The sequence below is a fragment of the Manacus candei genome, unplaced genomic scaffold (assembly GCF_025592945.1).
Source record: "Manacus candei isolate 608988 ecotype Guabito, Panama unplaced genomic scaffold, ASM2559294v1 h1tg000165l, whole genome shotgun sequence".
Taxonomy (NCBI): Eukaryota; Metazoa; Chordata; class Aves; order Passeriformes; family Pipridae; genus Manacus; species Manacus candei.
In genome coordinates, this window is record NW_026138213.1 from 39,179 (window position 1) to 60,583 (window position 21,405).

Genomic DNA, 21,405 nt, shown 5'->3' on the forward strand with positions numbered 1-21,405 from the left:
TTGTTGCCAAAAAAGCTGAATTTTGTACCTTCAAAATCAATGAATTTTGTGGTTTCTTGTGCCCCATCAATTTTAGTAGTGGGGGAGACTCTGCTGCTTCTCAGGCTCTTCAAAGGATGTGCCTGAAGATGTGATTTCACGGGGGTTATTCTGTGATATTTGGGATGTGCTTGAAGTATTTAGGCCTGAGAAACTCATGTGGAATAAATACTGAGCTTTTTCAAGTAGAATTTCAGCATTTGGGATTGTTTGCACTAAACTAAGGTACTTCTGGTAGAGACTAGGGGAGAAAATATTACTTGAAAGAGGAGTTGTTCCCATTGTTTCCCAACTTACCTGGTAGGACAGGCAGTATTTTGAATACAGCAAATGTTTTTAAGTCTTAAGGAGAAGAGAATGTTTTGGGGTGCCCTAATTGTGGCCTTCCAGGACCTGAAGGAGCTCCAAGAAAGATGGAGAGAGACTATTTCCAAGGGATGGAGTGACAGGACAAGGGGGAATGGCTTCAAAGTGACAGAGAGTAGGGTTAGATGGGATATTGGGAAGGAATTCTTCCCTGTGAGGGTGGGGAGGGGCTGGGATAGAATTCCCAGAGAAGCTGTGGCTGCCCCTGGATCCCTGGAGGTGTCCAAGGCCAGGCTGGATGGGGCTTGGAGCAACCTGGGCTGGTGGAAGGTGTCCCTGCCCATGGGGATTGGAATTAGAAGATCTTTCAGGTCCCTTCCAACCCAACCCATTCCATGATTCCGTGATCACAGTCGTGTCACATTCCCTTTCTTGAGGTTTTTACCATACAAAGTATTTTGTTGTTGATGTTTGTTACCTTTTTTTCAAAACATTAATATCCCCAGTTAAAAAAAAAAAAACAAAACAAAACAATTTGACTTGTTTGAGTGTTCACAAAGAGCTGAAATATCTTTGTTTTCCACCCCAGGACTGCAATGAGAGCACGATTCTGCTGCCCAGGGCTGATCTCATCTACATCCTGTCAGCAGCAACCCAGACACTGCTGAGGAGAGACATGTCCCTCAACAGAAGACTGTATGCATGGTTGTTAGGTACTGTCCAAAATCCAGGGATAAATCAGTGTTCTGAATGCCTGAGAGCAGAACAATCAATGCTTAAAAAGGCAATTTTTTTTAAGCACTCGTTAGCTTTTTCAGTAGTTAACGAACAAGGATAAAATAAAGTGTTGTTTATTTTCCATTTATTAGGGATTAAATAAAATTCAGCATTCATTTGGCAAAGAGCTCTTCTCTTCAGAGGTGAATTCATTTCTCTGTCCCAAATCCCAAGGTATCTGATTTGTTTGTGGCCCCATCCACAGCTTGCTGGGAAGTGGCTCAGTGGACTGAAAGGAGCAATCTTTTAATTTTGTTCTTCTGGTAATAGTCTGGTAATTCCCACACAGGCTTAATTATCCAGGATAAGAGAGCTACAGCTTCTCCACATCTGCCTCCTTTAACTGAGGCTAAAAGGGACAGGGCAAGAGCTGCATGAAGGCTGCCCTTGCTGATTCCATCACTGGATCTGGCCTTGCTTTTGATTTATGGGCTGCACTGGCTGTATCTGGATGCCTCAAACTGAGACATGTCTTTGGACAATTAGTTTCAAGCCAAGTGTTGAAATGAAAAGGTTAAAAGTGCAGTGTGATTTCAGTGTTCTGTGCTGCCTCTCTACTCCTGCTGCCTCTGTTTCTCTTGCAGGCTCTGATATAAAAGGTGGTACTTTTGCTCCAGACTCCACAACTTCTGAAGACCAGGCTGTTTATTTCTTTGGGAAATATTCTAAAGATCTTTTGGTTGAGGTTAGTACACAGATAAATTCATGACCCTTTAAAATACTGCCCCAAACTGTCCAGAATTATTCTCAAATGTGCCATTTGGTTTGTCCTTCACTTTTGTCCCCAAAGATAACATCCTTTGGTGATTGTATTTTCACCTCTCTCGGTGCCCGCTGGGCTGTATTTATCCCAATATTTATGTGCTCACAATACAAATGGAATCTAAGGAAACCAAAGGGAAGCATCTTTGCTGAACTACCTGAATTATTGAAAAATGCTTCTCTGAACAATGCCAGCCCTTGAGAACAGATGATGAGATGCCATTGATTTGTCTGCCCCGGATGGAAAACCGAAGTTCCATTTGTAGCCGGTCCTAAACAAAAATCAAATTTAGAAACACTTCAGCCCTTAATAAAATGACAGTCTCTCTTTGATCTGTAACATGCTGATGTTTTCCTTCTCACTAGAGTTTGGTTGTGATTTTGCATCAGAAATTCCCCGAGTCTGATAATACAGAGGAGCAGCACCAGGCTTACCTGAAACCCTTCCGCATCCTCATCAGCCTCCTGGACAAACCTGAGATAGGTAACGAGCTCCTCACTGCTCCTCTCACTGCTGGTCACTGCTTGGGGGCTGGACATGAGCCCAGGGGGGGCAAGAGGCCAATGGAACCTGGTTTGGATCAGGGATAGTGTGGGTACAACCCAGGGCAGGGATTGTCCCCCTGTGCTGGCACTGCTGAGGGACCTCCAGGGCTGTGTCCAGGTCTGGAACCTCATGGAAGAGAGACCTGGAGGGGCTGGAGCGTGTGCAGGGAAGGGAAGGGAGCTGGGAAGGGGCTGGAGCAGCAGGAGGGGCTGAGGGAGCTGGGGGGGCTCAGCCTGGAGAAAAGGAGGCTCAGGGGGGACCTTCTGGCTCTGCAACCCCCTGACAGGAGGGGGGAGCCGGGGGGGGTCGGGCTCTGCTGCCACATCCCAACTGAAAGGACAAGAACAAACGGCCTCAAACTGCACCAGGGCAGGTTCAGATCAGAGATCAAAAGCAATTTTTCCCTTCAGGAGTGGTCAGGCCTTGGAATTAGTGTCCCAGGGAGGTGGTGGAGTCCCTGTGTCTGGGAGTGTCCCAGAGGTGTCTGGATGTGGCCCTTGGGGACATGGATTAGGGGTGATCCTGGTGGTGCTGGGTGAGGGTGGCACTGGATGATCCTGAAGGGATTTCCAGCCTTGGTGATTCTGTGTTTCTGTGCCCTGCTCTGCCATCTGAGGGGAGCAGTTAAAAAGAACCCCTTTCTGCCTTTGTCTGAATATTTTGCTCAATTTGTTGCTTGGAGTTCATTTGCTGAACTCCTCTTCCCTGTCCCATAACTGTCCTGCTGTGTCCCTGCAGCTGCCAGCACCACAAGGGTGACACTCTGCCCATCCCTATTTTAAAGGGCAAGTTCCCCTTTCTAATGAAGACTTAATTCAAAATGACTTGACAGATATTTGGGATTTAAAAGCATTCTGGGAGGGGAGTGATGTTCCCACTGAGTCAGCCTGGACACTCAGAATAAAACTCATGTATTGAGAATAAATACTTGAGTGGCAGCTCATTTTGCAGGCTCCTGGGGCTGGGAAGCTTATCCCTCTTTCCTGAGTCAGGAAAATCCTTCTAAGCACATTTCCTGGTAAAAAATAATCAAAGCACTGCCAGCAAAAATGAGGATTCTGTAGTTCTTACCTAAGAAATAAATGTTACCTTAGGAGAAGGAGTTGTTTGTTTATAAGGCAAGTGGTGCCAGTGTCCCCTTCTGCTGGTTTTAGGTGGGTTTTTGCTGGTTTTTTAGGAAAAAAATCTACTGCCATTAAAATTTCTTATATTTCACTGGCAAAAATGCCAAAGAGACTGAGGCTGTTTACATTTTAAATTAATAATAATTATAAATTGGTTAATTTAGAAAGTAGATAACAGACACTCCCTTATTGCACGTGTTACTTGGCTGAGTGACAGCCAGGGTTAATCTGAACTGCAAATAAGGGATTATAAATCCCTTTTAAATAAGGGATATTTAGCTAAACTGCATTATCCAGTTTAATCTTTCTGTTCCAGCCAGCACACAAAATATAACTTCTAGAGCCTTAAGCCAATAAAACTTTAACTTCCTTAGGAAATGGATTTAGCAATGCAACTCTTATTTAAAAGTATCAAACTAACACATAACAAGAATTTTTGGCCTTTTCTGCTGCTCTTAGTCACTTTAACTTTTTTTTTTCCTTTTTAGAAGCACTTGTTGCAATGTTTTATACCCTACTTTTTTCTTAATTATTCCAAGTTTAGGGTATTGTAATTATTACAAAGCAGGACTGACCCTTGAAGATCAGGTGCAGTTGCCAGCACATACTTAACTTATACTTTCTTCTTGAACTCCTTTGTTTTTAGATATTTAGGCATTTTTACTATTTATTTTTAGATATTTAGGCATTTGATGTTAAATATTAGATTTGGTATTAGATATTAGATTTTTTAGATATTTAGGCATTTGATATTAGATATTAGATTTAGTATTAGATTTTTAGATATTTAGTCATTTAATATTAAATATTAGATTTGGTATTAGATTTTTAGATATTTAGGCATTTAATATTAGATATTAGATTTGGTATTAGATTTTTAGATATTTGGGCATTTAATATTAAATATTAGATTTGGTATTAGATTTTTAGATGTTTGGGTATTTGATATTAGATATTAGATTTGGTATTAGATTTTAAGATATTTAGGCATTTAATATTAAATATTAGATGTGGTATTAGATTTTTAGATATTTGGGCATTTGATATTAGATATTAGATTTGGTATTAGATTTTTAGATATTTGGGCATTTAATATTAGATATTAGATTTGGTATTAGATTTTTAGATGTTTGGGCACTTGATATTAGATATTAGATTTGGTATTAGATATTAGATTTTTTAGATATTTAGGCATTTGAACTTCCTCAGTTTGCTGATTTTTCCCAGCTTCTGTCCCTCAAAATGGGAGCAAGGCTACTGGGATAAATGTGTACTGGGAAACCTGCTTGTTTTCCTTATGGACACAGCCATGGAGACTGTTTTTGGCACTTGAACTGCAAATTAATGTAGAAGTTCCTGTAGGTGCCTTATTCCAGTGGCTAAAGTGTAATGCAGAATCAGTGCCATAAAACTCCTGAGTTCTTTTTCCCTTCTCTTGCAGGGCCACAGGTGGTTGGGGATCTGTTCCTGGAAGTTATCAGAGCCTTTTATTCCTACTGCAAAGATGCCCTTGGTTCTGATCTCAAACTCAGCTACAACCAAAGTGGCAACATCCTGGCGAGGTACAATGGCAAGTTTTTCAACCCTGACCTGAAACTGGATCATTTATTTTAAGCCAAGTTACTAAAATTGAGCAGTTTAAGGAAGGTTTGGGTCGGAACAAAGTGACTTCCTGTAGAGAAAATGAGATTTTTTTTCTCTGGCTTCCCCTTTTCCCCACACACAGTGGATTTCTCTTGCATTAGCAGAGGAAAAAAATGAAGTTCACTGCGTGTGATGGGTGTTGAGTAACCACAGTGACATCAGCCAAGAGTCAGGGTGGTGACACAGCTCTGCCTGGTGACTTCCAAAGCTGGATTTGCATCATCTGGGAGAAAGATGCTCCAACTCCAGCTCTTTCAGCCTGATTTAGTGTTTGATCTGAAATAATCCATGTTATTTTTTTATGATGTGTGTGCTCTCAGAATCCTCACTGACATCTGCTCTTTCTCTCCCTTGTTTTTCCCCTCAAACAGTGCAATCAAAGAGAACAAAAACGCCTCAGAAATTGTCAAAACAGTCAATTTGTTGATCACCTCCTTGAGCACGGATTTCCTCTGGGATTACATGACCAGATGTTTTGAAGATTGTTTCAGGTGTTTGTGTTTTCCAGCAATAGTGTCCTCTTAAAAAAATGCCATTCCAGAGCTGTCTGTTTGAGATAATAATGAAGCTTTTAAATTCTGGAAGGGACATAACACATGTCAGAACCAGCCAGATATATAAGCTGTGTCCTAAGATAATTTAATAATGCAAGCAGGTGAACAATTAGATGGAAATTATCAACCTGAGAACAGAAGAAATTGCTCTCTAAACGACAGCTGAAGGAGGAAAAAGGGTTGGGAGGGGAGGTGGAGAAAGATTGAAGAAAAATAAAGATGCTAAATGATCTTTAGAGTCCCTTCCAAACCTAACCATTCTGTGATTCTGTGTCATCTCTTTTTAACCCTTTTAAACTCTAAGAAAGATTATACTTTAAGTAATAAGATTATGTATAGAGATTTAACCTGAAAACTGGCAGCACTTTAACATCCCACGTGCAGTTTGAGGTGGTTTTGACAGAGTGTTTTATCCTGCTGTGTTAAAAGTCCTTTTCTCCAGAAAGCTGTTCAGTGTTTTGTGCTGGTTTTAACAAGGCTTTTTTTGATTGTGACTGGAATTTTGATGTCAAAAACTCCCATAACAACATGTCTTTCTTTCACTGCAGAAACAAATCCTCAGAGATGAGATACCCTCTGGAAAATATTAGCACTCCTCCTACAATTTCAGAGCTCTGCACACTACTGGTGTTCCTTCTCGATGTGATCCCTTTGGTGAGGCCCCCTGCCTTTATCCCTCAGTGATCAGTGAAGGATAAGGGTGTGATAACTGTTTTAAACACTGCTTGTTTGTTTTAGGAACTCTACTCTGAAGTGCAGACTCAGTATCTGCCCCAGATGCTCAGTTACATGGTGCAGTCTCTCCTGGAGAACATGGAATTGTTGGGTTTGCCAGAACTCACTCATGCCTTAAAGACCTGTTTTAAGGTGCTCAGCAAGGTGCAAATGCCCCCTTCCTACCTGGACATCGAGACAGGGAGTGGAAATGGGGTAGGTGTTTTGGAACTCCTCATAGGTGTTTAAAACTCTGGCATAACTTCTTTAAAATGCAAATTCTCTGAACTTAAGACCTAGATAATGACTGTTGCTCCAGTGCCTGAAGGGAGCCTACAGGAAAGATGGAGAGAGAGTATTTCCAAGGGCCTGGAGTGACAGGATAAGGGGGAATGGCTTCAAACTGAAAGTAGGTTTAGATGGAATATCAGGAAGAGGGTGAGGAGGCCCTGGGATAGAATTCCCAGAGAAGCTGTGGCTGCCCCTGGATCCCTGGAAGTGTCCAAGGCCAGGTTGGACAGGGCTTAGAGCAACCTGGGCTGGTGGAAGGTGTCCCTGCCCATGGCAGGAGGTGGGAACAAAATCATCTTTAAGGTCCCTCCCAACCCAAACCTTTCTGTGATTCCATGAAATATGGAACTGCAACAATAAAGATTTTTTTGAAGCTTATCTTCTTTTGCTCCTTCCAGAGCAATCTGATGCCTTGTTATTCTTACTGGATGTTCAGTTCTGGCTTGTTAGAGTTATTTGTGGCACTGAAGGAGTTTAGTCTTGTCTGACACTGGGGCTGTAATCCTGCCTCTTGAGAAGAGTGTGAGCTTAATGGTTTTGGAAAAGGCACTCAGCAGCAGGGAGCAGCTCAAAATTTGAGTTGCCAAATCAAGCCCAGCTTCACAGCTGGTTAGGTCTGCAAGGCTTTCAATTAATATTTCAGTTGAACACAATGGAGTATTGTTTGTGTGCAAGAGCCCATGATAAGGAATGAGGAATAAATGGCATCAAGCAGCCACACAAGCACAGCCTGCCAGAGTTTTCCAGCAGAACAAATGCGTGCCTTTGGCTGGAAATAATCCAGTGTTTGTGACATTGTTCTGGTGGTACATTGATTTTAAGGAAATATTCCTTTGCTAAGTACCTGTAGCCACAGACCCACTGGTGTTTGCTGAGTCCAGGCATGAGGTTTATATAAACACTTGCTGGGTTTTAAAGGCAATTAAATGGAACTGCTTAGAAATAACTGTGATCCTGTGGTTTTGTAAAAGTAGCTGGAAATTGCAAATTTTAGGAAGTAGGTTGCTGTTCCCCAGCTTAAGATTCTGTTGCCAGTGCCACATTAACCACATGAACATTCCTGTTTCAGAGCCCAGTGCCAAAGGAAGATGTGGACATAACCTTGGAGACAAAGTCAGTGCTGCAGGAGGAGGAGGAGGCTCCATTCCAGCCCCTCAAGTCAGAGGACAGTGGAATTGGTCTGAGTGCCTCATCCCCAGAGCTCTCCCAGCACCTGGGGGTGCCCACAGTGACCCTGGAGAGGGATGATGTCTGGAAGAAAGGGGGGAGCATCCAGAAGACTCTGCTGTGCATCCAAGAGCTGGTTGCCAAGTTTTCCAGTAAATACATTTTTGGGGTGCAGCTCCAAGAAACGAGTAACGAGCGCGTTTCGGCAACGAATCCCAGTGGGAAGGAGAAAAAGGAGAATGGATACAGGTTCCCTGAGAGTGCCAGCAAGAAAAAGAGTCCCTGGGATGCCAAGCAGATCACTGTGCCTCAGGTTAAACAAATGCTTTCAGACTTGTTCTCAGCCCGGGGCTCTCCCTTCAGGAGCAAGAGTTCCAGCCCTCTGCTCCCTGACCACGACTCTGGGAGTAAAAAGGAAAAGGAGGAAGAAGAGTGGGATTTGGAACAAGTGATGCTGGTCTTGGGACCCCTTAAAGGTGACTGCAAGGAAGCTTTCTCTGCAGCTTGTCACCTTCTGCTGGATTGCACCACGTTCCCAGTCTACCTGTCGGAGGAGGAGATGGAACAGTTGTATCTCTCTCTGTTTGAGGTTCCTGGTAAGAAAAGATTCCTTTCCTGGGCAACTTGAGCGTTTGAGGATGGAAATAGCAGTGGGAGCTTAGGGATTTGCAAAGACACGTGACCAGGGCCAGTAAAAAACCCTTCTGGCAGGGCTGAAGTTGCCTGTGAATTAAAGACTTGCCCACCTCAGCGTGTGTTTTGTGTCCTGCAGCTGAGGCACAAGCTTTGCCAAGCTTTGCAAATTCACATTCCTTTGAAACTTTCACTACAAAACTTGTAACTGAAAGGATGAAAAGACCCTGTGGCACAGTTCAGGATTTTCAGGATGTACATCCCCCACTGTCCACATGCCGTGTTTCCCCCAAAAAAAGATGTTTTAGAGGCAGATGAGCTCTAAACCATAACAGAAGCAAAACCATCTCTTTCCCAAACCCTCAGAATTCAAAGGAGTCCAATGTAATGTGTAAGAATAATCTTGTGTAACTGGAGGGCCTGTTCTTGGAATTCCAGCTCATTCCTCAGCTTCAGTTATTGGCCTGAAGACCAGCTGACAAATAGGTTTGTAGGGAATGGAGAGGGGAGAAACTGGAAAATGGGGTTCTCTTCCTCACCTCACTACCCATTTCTGCTGTCTTCCTTAGCCAAGTGGTGATATTCCCATCATCTCCATGGGTCAGCTGTGCTGCTTGGCATGGACATGGCAGACTTGGCATTATTCCCTCAGGAGAGGCAAAGATGGCTTGACTGGATGTCAGCCATCCCAGTTCCCTGTGTGCTTGGTGGGTTCTGGAATGACACACCTCCATGCTGCTGGAAAAACATCCCTGGATCAGCAACCCTCTGGAGCTGGCTGTGACAATGGCAGCTGGAAAACAGCAGCTCTGACCACTAGTTGTGAATAAATGTAAACTGGAAAGCAGAAAGCCACTAGTTATGTGGGTTGCTGGGGTCCTGCAAGAGCTTTCTGCTGGGAGAAGTAGGGAAAACATGGAGAGGTTGTGGACTCCCCATCCCTGGAAGTGTCCAAGGCCAGGTTGGACAGGGCTTGGAGCAACCTGGGCTACTGGAAGGTGTCCCTGCCCATGGCAGGGGATTGGAACAAGCTGATCTTTAAGGTCCCTTCCAACCCAAACTAAGATTCTATGAAATACTGATGATGTGTCCAGTTCTGGGCCCTCAGCTCAGGAAGGACATGGAGGGGCTGGAGCAGGTCCAGAGGAGAGCAACGAGGCTGGGGAAGGGACTGGAGCACAAGTGCTGTGAGGAGAGGCTGAGGGAGCTGGGGGGGCTCAGCCTGGAGAAGAGGAGGCTCAGGGGAGACCTCCTCACTCTCTGCAACACCCTGACAGGAGGGGGGAGCCAGGGGGGGGTTGGTCTCTTTTCCCAGGCAACCATCAGCAAGACAAGAGGGCTGGGTCTTCAGCTGTGCCAGAGGAGGTTTAGGTTGGATATTAGAAGGAATTTCTTTGCAGAGAGGGTGCTCAGCCATTGGAATGGGCTGCCCAGGGAGGGGGTGGATTCTCCATCCCTGGAGGTGTTTAAGGACAGACTGGATGTGGCATCAGTGCCATGGGCTGGGAACCACAGTGGTGTTGGATCCAGGGTTGGACTTGATGATCTCAGAGGTCCCTTCCAACCCAGCTGGTTCTGTGATTCTATGTTAGCACAATACTTGGATTTAGGCAGTCATTTTTGTCTCTTTTGTCCTGTGACCTTGCTTGGCGAATTCTTGGGAACGTGCCCCCGACCTGGAGATTATTCCAACCCTTTGTCTCCCTTCCCTTCCGAGGAGGTTGTGATCCCAGCTTCCCTCTGTGGCTGAGGTCCCTGATGACCATCTGCTGCTGTGTGAACGACTGCTACGTCCAGAACGTGTCCATCTTCACCCTGCTGGAGGTGATCAACCACTCCCAGTCCCTGGCTCTGGTCATCGAGGACAGGATGAAGCGCTACAAAGTGTCCAGCCACAACCCCTTCCTGGGCAAGCTGCAGATGGTCACCCTCCCTCCCATCGCTCCTGGAGTCCTGAAGATGATCTCAGAGAAAACAGATTTCTACCAGGTTGTCCTTTTTCCTCTCCTTTTTTTCCTACCCTGAACCTCTGGCTCACAGAATTCCACGATTCTCAGACAAATTGGAAATCTGTATTGGTAACATTTGGGGTGTTTATGCAATGGAAAGCTTGGAAGTCAGGAAAGAAATGAGGATGATGAGGATTATTATTATATTTATTTGTTTCTTTTTCCCTAGAGAGTAGCCTGTGTGCTCTGGAACCAGCTGAACAAGGAGACTCGGGAGCACCACATTCCCTGTGTGGAACTGTTCTACAGGCTGCACTGCCTGGCCCCCTCAGCAAATATCTGTGAGGACATCATCTGCCATGCTCTGCTGGACAGGGATAAAGTGAGTCCTCAATCCTCTGAAGCCCCTTCATCACTGCTGAGTTGTTCCAGTGCTTCCCAAATTCCCTTCCACCCCCTGTCTTCATTCCCATCATCCCTCTGTCCTCACAGATTCTGTCCATACCTTTACAATTCCCTGGGATTTATTCATCATGTGGCTACTTCTGAACTTAATCCATGGATACAAACTCTGTCAGTCCGTGCTGGGGCTTTCTTAGTTTCAGCCCAAATCCTGCAGTATCTAAAAACTTGTCATTTTTGTCAGTATTTCCACCAGTAAGTGTAAAATCACTTTATTTTTGGATTGATTTTATAAGCTTCATACTCCAACAAAAGACTTTAATACCTTGTAAATGTTTGTCATCATCACGTTGACCCCCTGTCCACCTTAGTGTTTGGTTCTCAGATTAATCTGTATTTTAAAGTGAGCCAGTTATTAATTCCTTTCCTTAATGACAGAGCAGTTCTTTAACAACTGCCAGTACATTTTTGAGAAGTGTCTTGCACAATAAAACCCAACCCAGCCCCTTTGCTGTCATTTTCCTGTATCTTTGCAACTTTGAGGCTTGAGAAAATTTGGAAATCTTTTAAAAGCTTCCAAACAAAAAGCCCCACAACCACCCCTGCCTGATATACCAATGTCCTCCCACTTGTCACCCAACTTTTAAACCTCCCTGATACCAAACCAAGACTAAAATATCCATGTACAGGAGTCCTGAAGGACATTTTTGGTGTACCTAGCACATCTTTTTATGCTCCAGAAACGCTGTGGCTGTTGGGTTTCCACTGTGCATTCACAGATATATGGAAGGAGATGATCCTTAAGGTCCTCCCAACCCAAATCAGTCTGTGATTCCATGATTCTAAATCTGTGTCTGTCTCGTTTTCCTTGCCAAGGGGACAAGGCTGGAGGCCCTGTTCAGGTTCTCTGTCATGTGGCATCTGACCAGAGAGATCCAAGGCAGCAGAGTGACTTCTCACAACCGCTCCTTTGACAGGTATTTCCCATTTCCACTGGCTTGGAACTGCATTTATATTTAATTATATCGTGCATTTATATCATTGCATTTATATATTTCATTATTTCATGCTTTAGTCTCTTCTTTTCTGATGTGGGGAAGAGTCCTCTGGAGAGAGAGAGAGAGTAAACAATGAACAAAAGGAAGATCTTCCACTTCCTGGCACCGTTCCCTTTGCAGAGCACTCCAAGTGCAGGGAGTGGTTTCTTGGATGAAGGAAGGTGCTGGAAAAATAGAAAGAGCTTCATTTGTGAAGAGTAGTTTGCAAACAAGTTCCTGCATAGCAGATATTTATTTTTTTTTGTCTTGGGGTGGGTTAGGTTTGTCTTCCAAAGGAAAACAGCACCGGCTACTTGTGGGAAAAGTCAGGGGAAAAAAAGTAGGAAAAAAATAATCTCATTTTAGTTTTGCCTGTTTTAGTATTTGCAAGACCTTTGTGTAAAACGAGACAAAAGGAAAATAGCACCAGCCACTTATGGAAAAAGTAGGGGAAAAAATGATCTTATTTTAGTTTTGCTTCCTCTTTACGAGACCTTTGTGTAAAATGAGACTCCTTCTAAATAAATATGGGGAAGATGTAAAATGAGACTCCTCCTAAATAAATATGGGGAAGAACTTTGAAATCTGCTGCTCCTGCAGAGTGTGAGGAAATGTGTGGCCTCGTTCCTACAAATCCATGTGTTCCTGAGCTCAGCCCAGGAGGATGTGCGTGACCCAGCTGTTGGAAGCAGACGTGATCCATTGGCTGGTGCTTCCTTGACTGTGCTCCCTGTGTGTTCCTGGGATTTTGCTGGATGCATTAACCCTTTTGGGGGGGGTCTCAGCTGTCTCTGTCGTGGTTTCTCCCCTCAGGTCCCTGTTTGTGGTCCTGGACAGCCTGAACAGCTCCGACGGTGCCATCGGAGCCGCGGCGCAGGGTTGGCTCATCCGGGCTCTGTCCCTCAACGACGTGGCCCGGATCCTGGAGCCAATCCTGCTGCTCCTGCTGCATCCCAGGACACAGCGCACCTCCATCCACTACATCAAACAGAAACACTCAGCAGGTAAAGCTGCTCTTGGATCAGGCTGAATTCCTGAGGGGAGTCTCCGAAATGTGATGGCATCCTGCTCCCCTCAGTTGTTTTCCATCAGATCCGTGGATTCCTCCTCGTCCAAGTCCCTACAGTGGTGCCTGAAGCAGGGTTCAGGAGTAGCTCGTGCTGGTTGAAGGCCTAAATGATCATTTTTGTTATGGGGTCTGTTGGTTTGGATTGCTCCCTGCTTTGCTCTGGGATCTCATCCCACACTCCTCCTTGCCATTCCCAGATGATCCACACTGCATGTCCACTGTTTTCAGGATCCCTTCTTGAGCAAAACTAGGTCTGCAACCAAAAGAAATCCAGAAGCAGTTTGGTGACTCTGTCAGTCCAGGAACTGTTCCATGGGGAGGATGGACAGGCAGGTCTTACTCTCTCCATCCAGTCTTGCCCCAGGTTTCTTTATTCCAAATACTTTTTGTCCATGATTCCCTCAGCATGACATTAAAACAATCAGCCAGGTTGTGAGGAATATTTTTCTGGTGTGGGCACACAACACACAAACCCTCACCTGATGTTGCTGAGTTCTGAAAAATTAAAATACCTGTGTCCAAAGAAGATCTGCCCTGATGCAAGAGCAGAGCTGAGCCTTTGTGTCAGAGGTATCCCAGAGCTGAGATGGAGAAGCAAAGAGAGATGTTTGGAGTTGAAGATGATTTCCAGCCACCCAGGAATTTGGGAAGATTTAGGAATGTGGCAGGGCAGAACATGCCAAGTTCTGGGGCCTCATGGCAAGAGAGACATGGAGGGGCTGGAGCGTGTGCAGGGAAGGGAACGGACCTGGGATGGGGCTGGAGCAGCAGGAGGGGCTGAGGGAGCTGGGGGGGCTCAGCCTGGAGAAAAGGAGGCTCAGGGGGGACCTTCTGGCTCTGCAACCCCCTGACAGGAGGGGGGAGCCGGGGGAGGTCGGGCTCTGCTGCCAGGGAACAAGGGACAGGAGGAGAGGGAACGGCCTCCAGCTGTGCCAGGGGGGGCTCAGGTTGGACAGGAGGAGGAATTTCCTCCTGGAAAGGGTTGTTAAACACTGGAAGGGGCTGCCCAGGGAGGTGGTGGAGTCCCCATGCCTGGAAGTGTTCAAAAAACATATGGATATGACACTTGAGAAGGTGGTTTAGTGGTGAATTGGATGATGATTGGACTCGAGGGTCTTAAAGGTCTTCTCCAACTTTAACAATTCCATGATTTGGCTCAAGTAGCCGAGGTGGTTTCCTGGAGCAGAGCAGGAGGGCTGTGCAGAAGCAGCTGGAAGTTCTGTGTAAAGGAACTTCCATGTCACCTGTCTCAAGACTCTTAGCAGGCTGTCAGTCTGCAGCAGTGCTTTCCTGTCTGGATTGGCAAATACCTGGATGTCACCCATTTATAGCATCCACAGGGATCTGTTTATGAGATGCTACAGAAACACAGAGCTTGTTCCACAGCATTTAATCAAGGAGAACATTAGCTCTTTAATTAATTAATTAATTAATTAATTGAGCTCTCTGATGCTATCCTTCTCGTTGCCCTCCTGATCTCCTGATTTAATGTTCAGGAAGCACAAAAAAAGACAATTGTCACATCCAGGGAGTCACAGCCTAAGAGAAACAGCACGTGCTTTATGTTTGGATCCTGTTCTCTCTGCTTACAGTAGGTCAGAACTGCTCTACCACTTTAAAAGAGAAATAATTCCTACCTTAACCCATTTTTTACCCCACTCCTTACAATTAATACGAGGCTAGAGCAGAGTAGATTTGTAACCTTTTTTTTTCTTGCAATGGTTTATTCAATATAAAGCACCTTGTGTTGACCAGATGACCTTTAAACATCCCTTCCAACCCGAACTGTGATATGATTTTATGTGTGGAAAAGACAATTATGTGCTCTTTTTGACCCCAAAAAATGTGTTTTTTTCAGACTTTATCCATGATTGGCTTTGCAAGAAAAAGGCCCCTGTGAAAGAGTCTGCCATCTCCGAGAGCAATTCTGAGGAAAACCTTCCACTGAGCCAGTTTACTACTGTGGATAGAGAGGCAATTTGGGCAGAAGTGGAAAAAGATCCAGAGTTAAAACCTGAGAATGATGGACCCTGTAATCCCATCATGTCCCAGGAAGCAGATGGTGACCAAGACAACAGCGAGCACACGGAGTCCGCGGACACCAGCACGGGCCACGACAGTGAGAACACATCCTCCTTCTCTCCCTCTCTGGAGCTGCAGGAGGTGAGCAACGAGGACAATGACAGAGAGGCCCCAAATCCCGGGAATGTGCTCAACTCCCTCCTGTCCGACAGCTCCAAATCCAGCGCGGCGCTGAACCTGGTGCGCGCCGACTCCGAGAGGACTCAGGCCTCGGAGTCCCTGTCGAGCGACGAAGAGGTGGACCTGGAGCTGCAGGAAATCACCCATTCCAGGCTGCTGAAGCAGCAGAAGGAAAAGCAGGAGATGGTGGAGGCTCTGTTCAAGCACATGCTGCTGTACCTGCAGCCCTACGACTCCAGGAGGGTGCTCTACGCCTTCTCCGTGCTGGAGGCCGTGCTCAAAACCAACCCCAAGGAATTCATCGAGGCCGTGGCCAGCACCAGCATGGACACCAGCTCCACAGCACATCTGAACCTCATCTACAACCTCCTGGCTCGCCACCAGGAAGCTCTCGTAGGGCAGAGTTTTTATGGGAAGCTCCAGCCCCAGTCCCCGACCGTGTGTCCCCATTCCCTGCTGATAGAGCTGCTCACCTACCTCTGCCTCAGCTTCCTGCGCTCCTACTACCCCTGCTGCCTCAAGGTCACCCACAGGGACCTCCTGGGCAACAGGGACGTGCAGGTGAAGAGCGTGGAGGTGCTGATCCGGGTGGTGGCCCAGCTGGCCACCGTGGCCAAGGCGGCGGAGAGCAGGAACGTGGAGTTCATCCGCAGCTTGCTGGGGAGGTGCAAAGTGCAGGAGTTCGTCCTGCTGTCCCTGTCGGCCTCCATGTACGTCAGTCAGAAACGCTACGAGCTGCTCCTGGCGGACGGGGCCGGCCGTGGTGCCGAGGAGGAGCTCTGGGAAGAGAGCCTGATCAACTTTGGCCACGACCAGATCTGGAGCGAACACCCGCTGCAGATCGAGCTGCTGAAGCTCCTGCAGGTGCTGATTGTCTTGGAGCACCACCTCGGACAGACCCCCGAGGAGCAGGAGAATCAGCCAGACCTCTCCAAGGAGTGGCAGCAGGCTCTCAACTTCCAGCAGGCCATTGGTGCCATGCAATATGTCTATCCACATCCCATCACTTCCCAGGGGTTGTTTGTCTCCGCCGTGGTTCGGGGTTTGCAGCCGGAGTATGGCTATGGGATGCATCCCACTTGGGTGGGCTTGGTCACCTCTTCCCTGCCCTATTTTGGGAAGTCCTTGGGCTGGACTGTGGCACCATTCGTGGTACAGATCTGTAAAAACCTGGATGAGCTTGTCAAGCAGTATGAAAACGAAGCTGTGAAGGCATCTGCCAAAACATCTGCCAGGTAAGAGTCAGCAGGGTGGGGTTTGTTGTCCAGAGCAGTGAGTGTGTAGGAACTCCGTGGTTTAGCACTGTGGCTCCCACAGTCTGATCCCCAAATCCTGCTGCACCTGTCCCTGGAGCCCAGGGGAGCTGGAGACAGGATTGTTGCAGCAGTTGGAGGAAGAGAGGAAAGAGAACCAGCAGCCTGTCCCCCTCTGCCTTCCATCCAAGAAAAGAAGTTCCCAGTTTTGACAAGACTGAGGATTTTGGAGGACTAATTTAGGAGAGACACCCTGGAGAAGAAAAAGAGAGGCTGTTCAGAACAGGCAGTGAGTGAAAGGAGTAGGGAAAAGTAATTGAATGCTGAAGATTTATAGTCAGGTGGATAATAAAATTCTAAAAGGTCTCAGTAACGAAATGGGGTTGTCCAAGAATAGTCTGGGAATCCTTTGTTTTGATATTCCTGTCTGGTCACTCCAGTTTTAACTGTTGAATAGAAACAAGAATGGAATTTTTAATCAAGGAAATAGCCCTTGGCCTGTTAACCTGTTTGGGTTTTTAATCCTCCTCCAAAGCTTAACTTCCAAGAGAGAAAATGTGACACCTGATTACCCACTAACCCTTCTGGAAGGTCTGACAACCATTGGTCACTTCTGCCTTCTGGACCATCCTAATCCAACAAAAAAGGTAAGTTTTAATGCCCACCACTCACCTGAGAACTCAGCTCCAGGTCAGCAGAGTCCACATCCCTTTTTCCTCAGGGGTGAACAGAGGTAGCAAACCACTTATACAAAAAGATAACCTTAAAGAAACTTCACAGCACACCCCAAAAATTGAACCAAATCAAAGTTTAAGGATAGAGGATGAACCTAATTTTATTTGAAGGCAGAAAATTAATTTTAAGTAGATGTTCTTGGTGATGCAAATATTAGTCCTGTGTAGTTTCTCTGCTCTGTCATTAACAAACCCTTCTATTTTCTTTTGAGTTGATAACATGTTGATGTGTTCTCTGCAATTTTTAGCCTCTGTGGTGCATGATATGATGTATTTTAATATCCATATTTTGGTTTTTTTTTTTCTAGTCATGTTTAGCTGAACCTGCAAACCTGAGGAATGCCAGGAATGCCATCCTGGAAGAACTGCCTCGCATTATCAACACCATGTCCCTGCTTTGGAGTGTCATCAAGAGGGAAGACTCTCAAAAAAGACCAACTGACTTTTTTGGAACAACCAAAGGCTCTTCTTCAGTCTACTTTAAAGCAACCAAAGTAGGAGTCCTTTTAAGCTGCCCTGTGTCTCATCCTCCTCATCAGTGCATTTTACAGAGTTCTTTTATTTTGTGTTTTCTGAATATCTTGAGAGGGTCTTTGCCTTACAAAGGATGGCATTGACAGTTAGTTATTCTTCCCTCCCCTCTGCAGACATTAAGAATGAAAATATTGGACTTCCTGAATCCACTGACAGCCCAACTTGGAATCCAGTTGATGGCAGCAATTGCAGCAGTTTGGAACAGCAAGAAACCTCACAGGAGTCAAAGTAAAACCAAGGTGAAACTCAAGAAAGGCACCCTTAGTTTTCCAGTGTAAAGGCAAATGTTATATTTGCATGATCAGTTCTAAACTCTGGGTTTGTTTGTTGATTCTTTGGGGTTTTCTTACAAGTGACTGAAAAATCTGAAGTGCTCTTATTTATAAAAAGCATCAGGACTACAATTAAACCTAAATAAATAATCAAATAAAGGACAGTGTAGCAGTTTGAGTCTAGAAGTAACAGGCAGTTTTTTCTTCAACACTGGATTGTGATTTTAGGATTGCAGTTTGACAATTCTGTTTTCAAGACCGTGAATCAAATTCCATTTCCAGAGAAAGGCCAGAGCTGCAGTGTTCTCTGGAACTGAACATTTATTCTGATCAGAACCTCTTTCTTTTCATTTTAGCATAATCAAACTGTTCTTTTTATGAAAAAGTTGTTTTCATAAGGTGTTGGAAGAAGACCTGTATATGGCAAAGGGGTCTGTGTTTGATTTAACCTCTGTAATGTACATTTTGTATAAGTTTTGGTGTTTGGGTAGTCACACAAAGAGCTGGTTTGTGTGGCCCAGGAGTCTGAGGGGTTTGTCTTTTGCTTTGTCTTGTTTTGTCAGATCCTTCCAGTGGCCAGTGCATCTCAGCTTATTCTTGTGGACTTAATTTGTGCCCTTAACACACTGAAAATTGACACTATTTTACATCTTATCAAAGAGGTGGTCAAGAAACCAGCACAGATCAAGGGTGAAGAGGTAACCACAGAGATAATTCCATTTTTTCATATATTCTCTCCTGGATCTTTCCCAGTGTGTCTGCTCAGCATTGTTAGAAGGTTTCTCTTTTAAGTGTGGGATTCTCTTTTGCTCCTGAATAAGTTTTGTTTTCCAGAATGTAGATTTCTGTGTTTTGATCCCTCAGTGTAAGAAAGTTCTTCAGAACATCACTATTGAGCAGATCATGACAGGGCAAGGGGCAGTGGTTTTAAACTGCCAGAGGGAGGGGTTGGATGGGATATTGGGAACGAATTCCTGGCTGTGAGGGTGGGGAGGGGCTGGGATAGAATTCCCAGAGAAGCTGTGGCTGCCTCTGGATCCCTGGAAGTGTCCAAGGCCAGGTTGGACAGGGCTTGGAGCAACCTGGGCTAGTGAAAGGTGTCCCTGCCCATGGCAAGAAGCTGGAACTGGATGATCTTTAATATCCCTTTCAACCCAAACCAGTCTGTGATTCCAATATTTTCCTGGAGAAGTTGCTGGGAATGAAAAGGTGTGGGGGCCTCCAGTGCAGGGGACGGTGACATTTTTGTGCAGCTGCTGCACATTTATGACTCAGGGATGCATTTCTGTCCTGAACTGCTCTACAGATACTTTGGTCACCTCTTGGAGTACAAGTGGCTTCACTTGAAGGGTGTGGTAACCACTGAACACAAGCATTGCACAGCCTGGACCTTCTTTTTCTTTCTGATGGCAAATAATTCTGGTGTTGCTTTTTCCTTTTTCAGAAATCTTCTCTGGTGGATATCCCAATGCTGCAGTTCAGCTATGCTTTCATTCAAAGGTCAGTCAGATGTTATAAAGGAGAATTTTTTTGTTTGACTCTAGTCAGGAGAACACTCTGCATCACTGTTTCTGCTTTACTTTGATCTTCATGTCCCAGTGTCACAGAACACCTTTGTGCAGGAAATGTGCTGTCCCTTCATTGTTGCCACACAGACATGGAGTACCAGGGCTGGGATGTTCTGTTCCATTGCTCTGTTGATTGTGCAGCCTGAAAACCTCATTTCATGCTCATGGAGCAACTTCAGGCATCTCATGAGCAAGACTGGGCTGCATCCAAAAAAGTGTGGGCAGGAGGTGAGGGGGGGATTGTGCCCCTCAGGTGAGACCCCCCTGCAGAGCTGCTCCAGCCCTGGGGAACAGCCCAGCAAGGACATGGAGCTGCTGGAGAGAGGCCAGAGCAGGAACCAAGAGGATCCCAGGGCTGGAGCAGCTCTGCTGGGAGGAAAGGCTGGGAGAGCTGGGATTGTTCAGCCTGGAGAGGAGAAGCTTTGGGGGGAACTGATTGTGGCCTTGCAGGGCCTGAAGGGGCTCCAGGAAAGATGGAGAGAGACTATTTCCAAGGGCTGGAGGGACAGGACAGGGGGCAATGGCTTCAGACTGACAGAGAGTAGGATAGATTGAATATTAGGAAGAAATCCTTCCCTGTGAGGGTGGGGAGGCCCTGGCACAGGTTGCCCAGAGAAGCTGTGGCTGCCCCTGGATCCCTGGAAGTGTCCAAGGCCAGGTTGGACAGGACTTGGAGCAACCTGGGCTAGTGGAAGGTGTCCTTGCCCATGACAGTGAGTGGGACTGGGTGATTTTTAAAGTCCCTTCCAACCCAAACCATTCCATGTCTATGATTTTTTATCATCTTTCTCCTCATCTGTTCTGTGTTGCCCAATGAATGGATAGAGAACTTCTAAATTCAGTAAAACTGCCATGGCTGCAGCCTGGGCTGGGCAGTCCACTGGAAATATTCCTTTGAGCAAAACTCTTCTTCACACACTTGGCTTTTCTTCCATGGAAAGCCTGGGATAGATCAGACTGTCCAACAGACTGTAAGCAGTACGTTTAGGAGTTACCCCTGGATGTTGTTTTTTGTTCTTTCCATGACTCCACCTTCACTCAGGTGTGTTCTGGTGTTGCTTTTTTGGCAGACTGCCTGTCTCAGCCCTGCAGGAGAACTTCCAGCCCTTGTTAGGACTCCTCAAAGAGTCTGTGCAGTTGAACTTGGCTCCTCCTGGACACTTCCTTCTCCTCAGGTACTAAGAGAGAAGCTTTAGAGGTGCATTGACAGACATGTACAGCCACTAACCTGGAGGGAATTGCTTTTCCCACAGCACCCTGAATGACTTTGTGACCAGGACACCCACTCTGGAAAACAAAAAAGACCAAAAAGACTTGCAGGTACAGTGGATAAATGCTCACCTTTCAGTTCCTAAGTCTGGCACTGTACATCTGAGTAAAAGTGGACATGACCTGCTCTGTCCTTTGTATCTGAATTCCCCTGTGCTTTTGGGAATGCCTGGATGTGCATCCACACATTTTGGCCGAGGCCTGGTAAATAAGGGAGGCTCAAACAGGAGGGACAAACAAAATTTTGTCCAAATGTTGTGTGAAACCACGAACTTTTCAAAGGTGATTTCCCTGGGTAGTTTTAACGATCTCTCTCAGAATTGGAGTCGTAACACAAGTGTGATGTCAAGGGTTCATCTCCTGTGTGTAAATACTGAAATCTCAAAGCTATCTAGGAAAATTAGTGGCCTAATTATCCCTGAAGCTCCCAGCTGTGTTTGGCAATGGAAATGACTCTGAGCTCACCTGTTGTGTAAAGAAGGGGCAGAGCAGAGCAGGATTTTCCTCCTGTCCTGGTGGTGATTTCACCACAACAGTTCAAGCACCACTTATGTGGGT

At 45.8% G+C, this 21,405-nt stretch overlaps 1 protein-coding gene across 3 annotated transcripts in view; it reads left to right on the top strand.

Annotated features, from left to right (window-relative positions):
- Positions 1 to 21,405, top strand: part of DOP1B (DOP1 leucine zipper like protein B) — a 48,719-nt gene that overhangs the window by 16,341 nt on the left and 10,973 nt on the right. For 2 of the 3 annotated variants that reach the window (XM_051773032.1, XM_051773031.1), the window contains exons 7-26: positions 935 to 1,058; positions 1,707 to 1,807; positions 2,251 to 2,368; positions 4,997 to 5,117; positions 5,571 to 5,690; positions 6,302 to 6,407; positions 6,492 to 6,683; positions 7,828 to 8,521; positions 10,276 to 10,547; positions 10,737 to 10,889; positions 11,786 to 11,886; positions 12,760 to 12,950; positions 14,874 to 16,452; positions 17,006 to 17,117; positions 17,513 to 17,698; positions 17,852 to 17,977; positions 18,574 to 18,708; positions 19,455 to 19,510; positions 20,649 to 20,753; positions 20,832 to 20,898. In XM_051773032.1, the coding sequence (XP_051628992.1) occupies positions 935 to 1,058; positions 1,707 to 1,807; positions 2,251 to 2,368; positions 4,997 to 5,117; positions 5,571 to 5,690; positions 6,302 to 6,407; positions 6,492 to 6,683; positions 7,828 to 8,521; positions 10,276 to 10,547; positions 10,737 to 10,889; positions 11,786 to 11,886; positions 12,760 to 12,950; positions 14,874 to 16,452; positions 17,006 to 17,117; positions 17,513 to 17,698; positions 17,852 to 17,977; positions 18,574 to 18,708; positions 19,455 to 19,510; positions 20,649 to 20,753; positions 20,832 to 20,898 (4,659 nt within the window). The remainder of the gene's footprint in view (positions 1 to 934; positions 1,059 to 1,706; positions 1,808 to 2,250; positions 2,369 to 4,996; positions 5,118 to 5,570; positions 5,691 to 6,301; positions 6,408 to 6,491; positions 6,684 to 7,827; positions 8,522 to 10,275; positions 10,548 to 10,736; positions 10,890 to 11,785; positions 11,887 to 12,759; positions 12,951 to 14,873; positions 16,453 to 17,005; positions 17,118 to 17,512; positions 17,699 to 17,851; positions 17,978 to 18,573; positions 18,709 to 19,454; positions 19,511 to 20,648; positions 20,754 to 20,831; positions 20,899 to 21,405) is intronic. The other variant, XM_051773033.1, reaches the window with a different exon arrangement.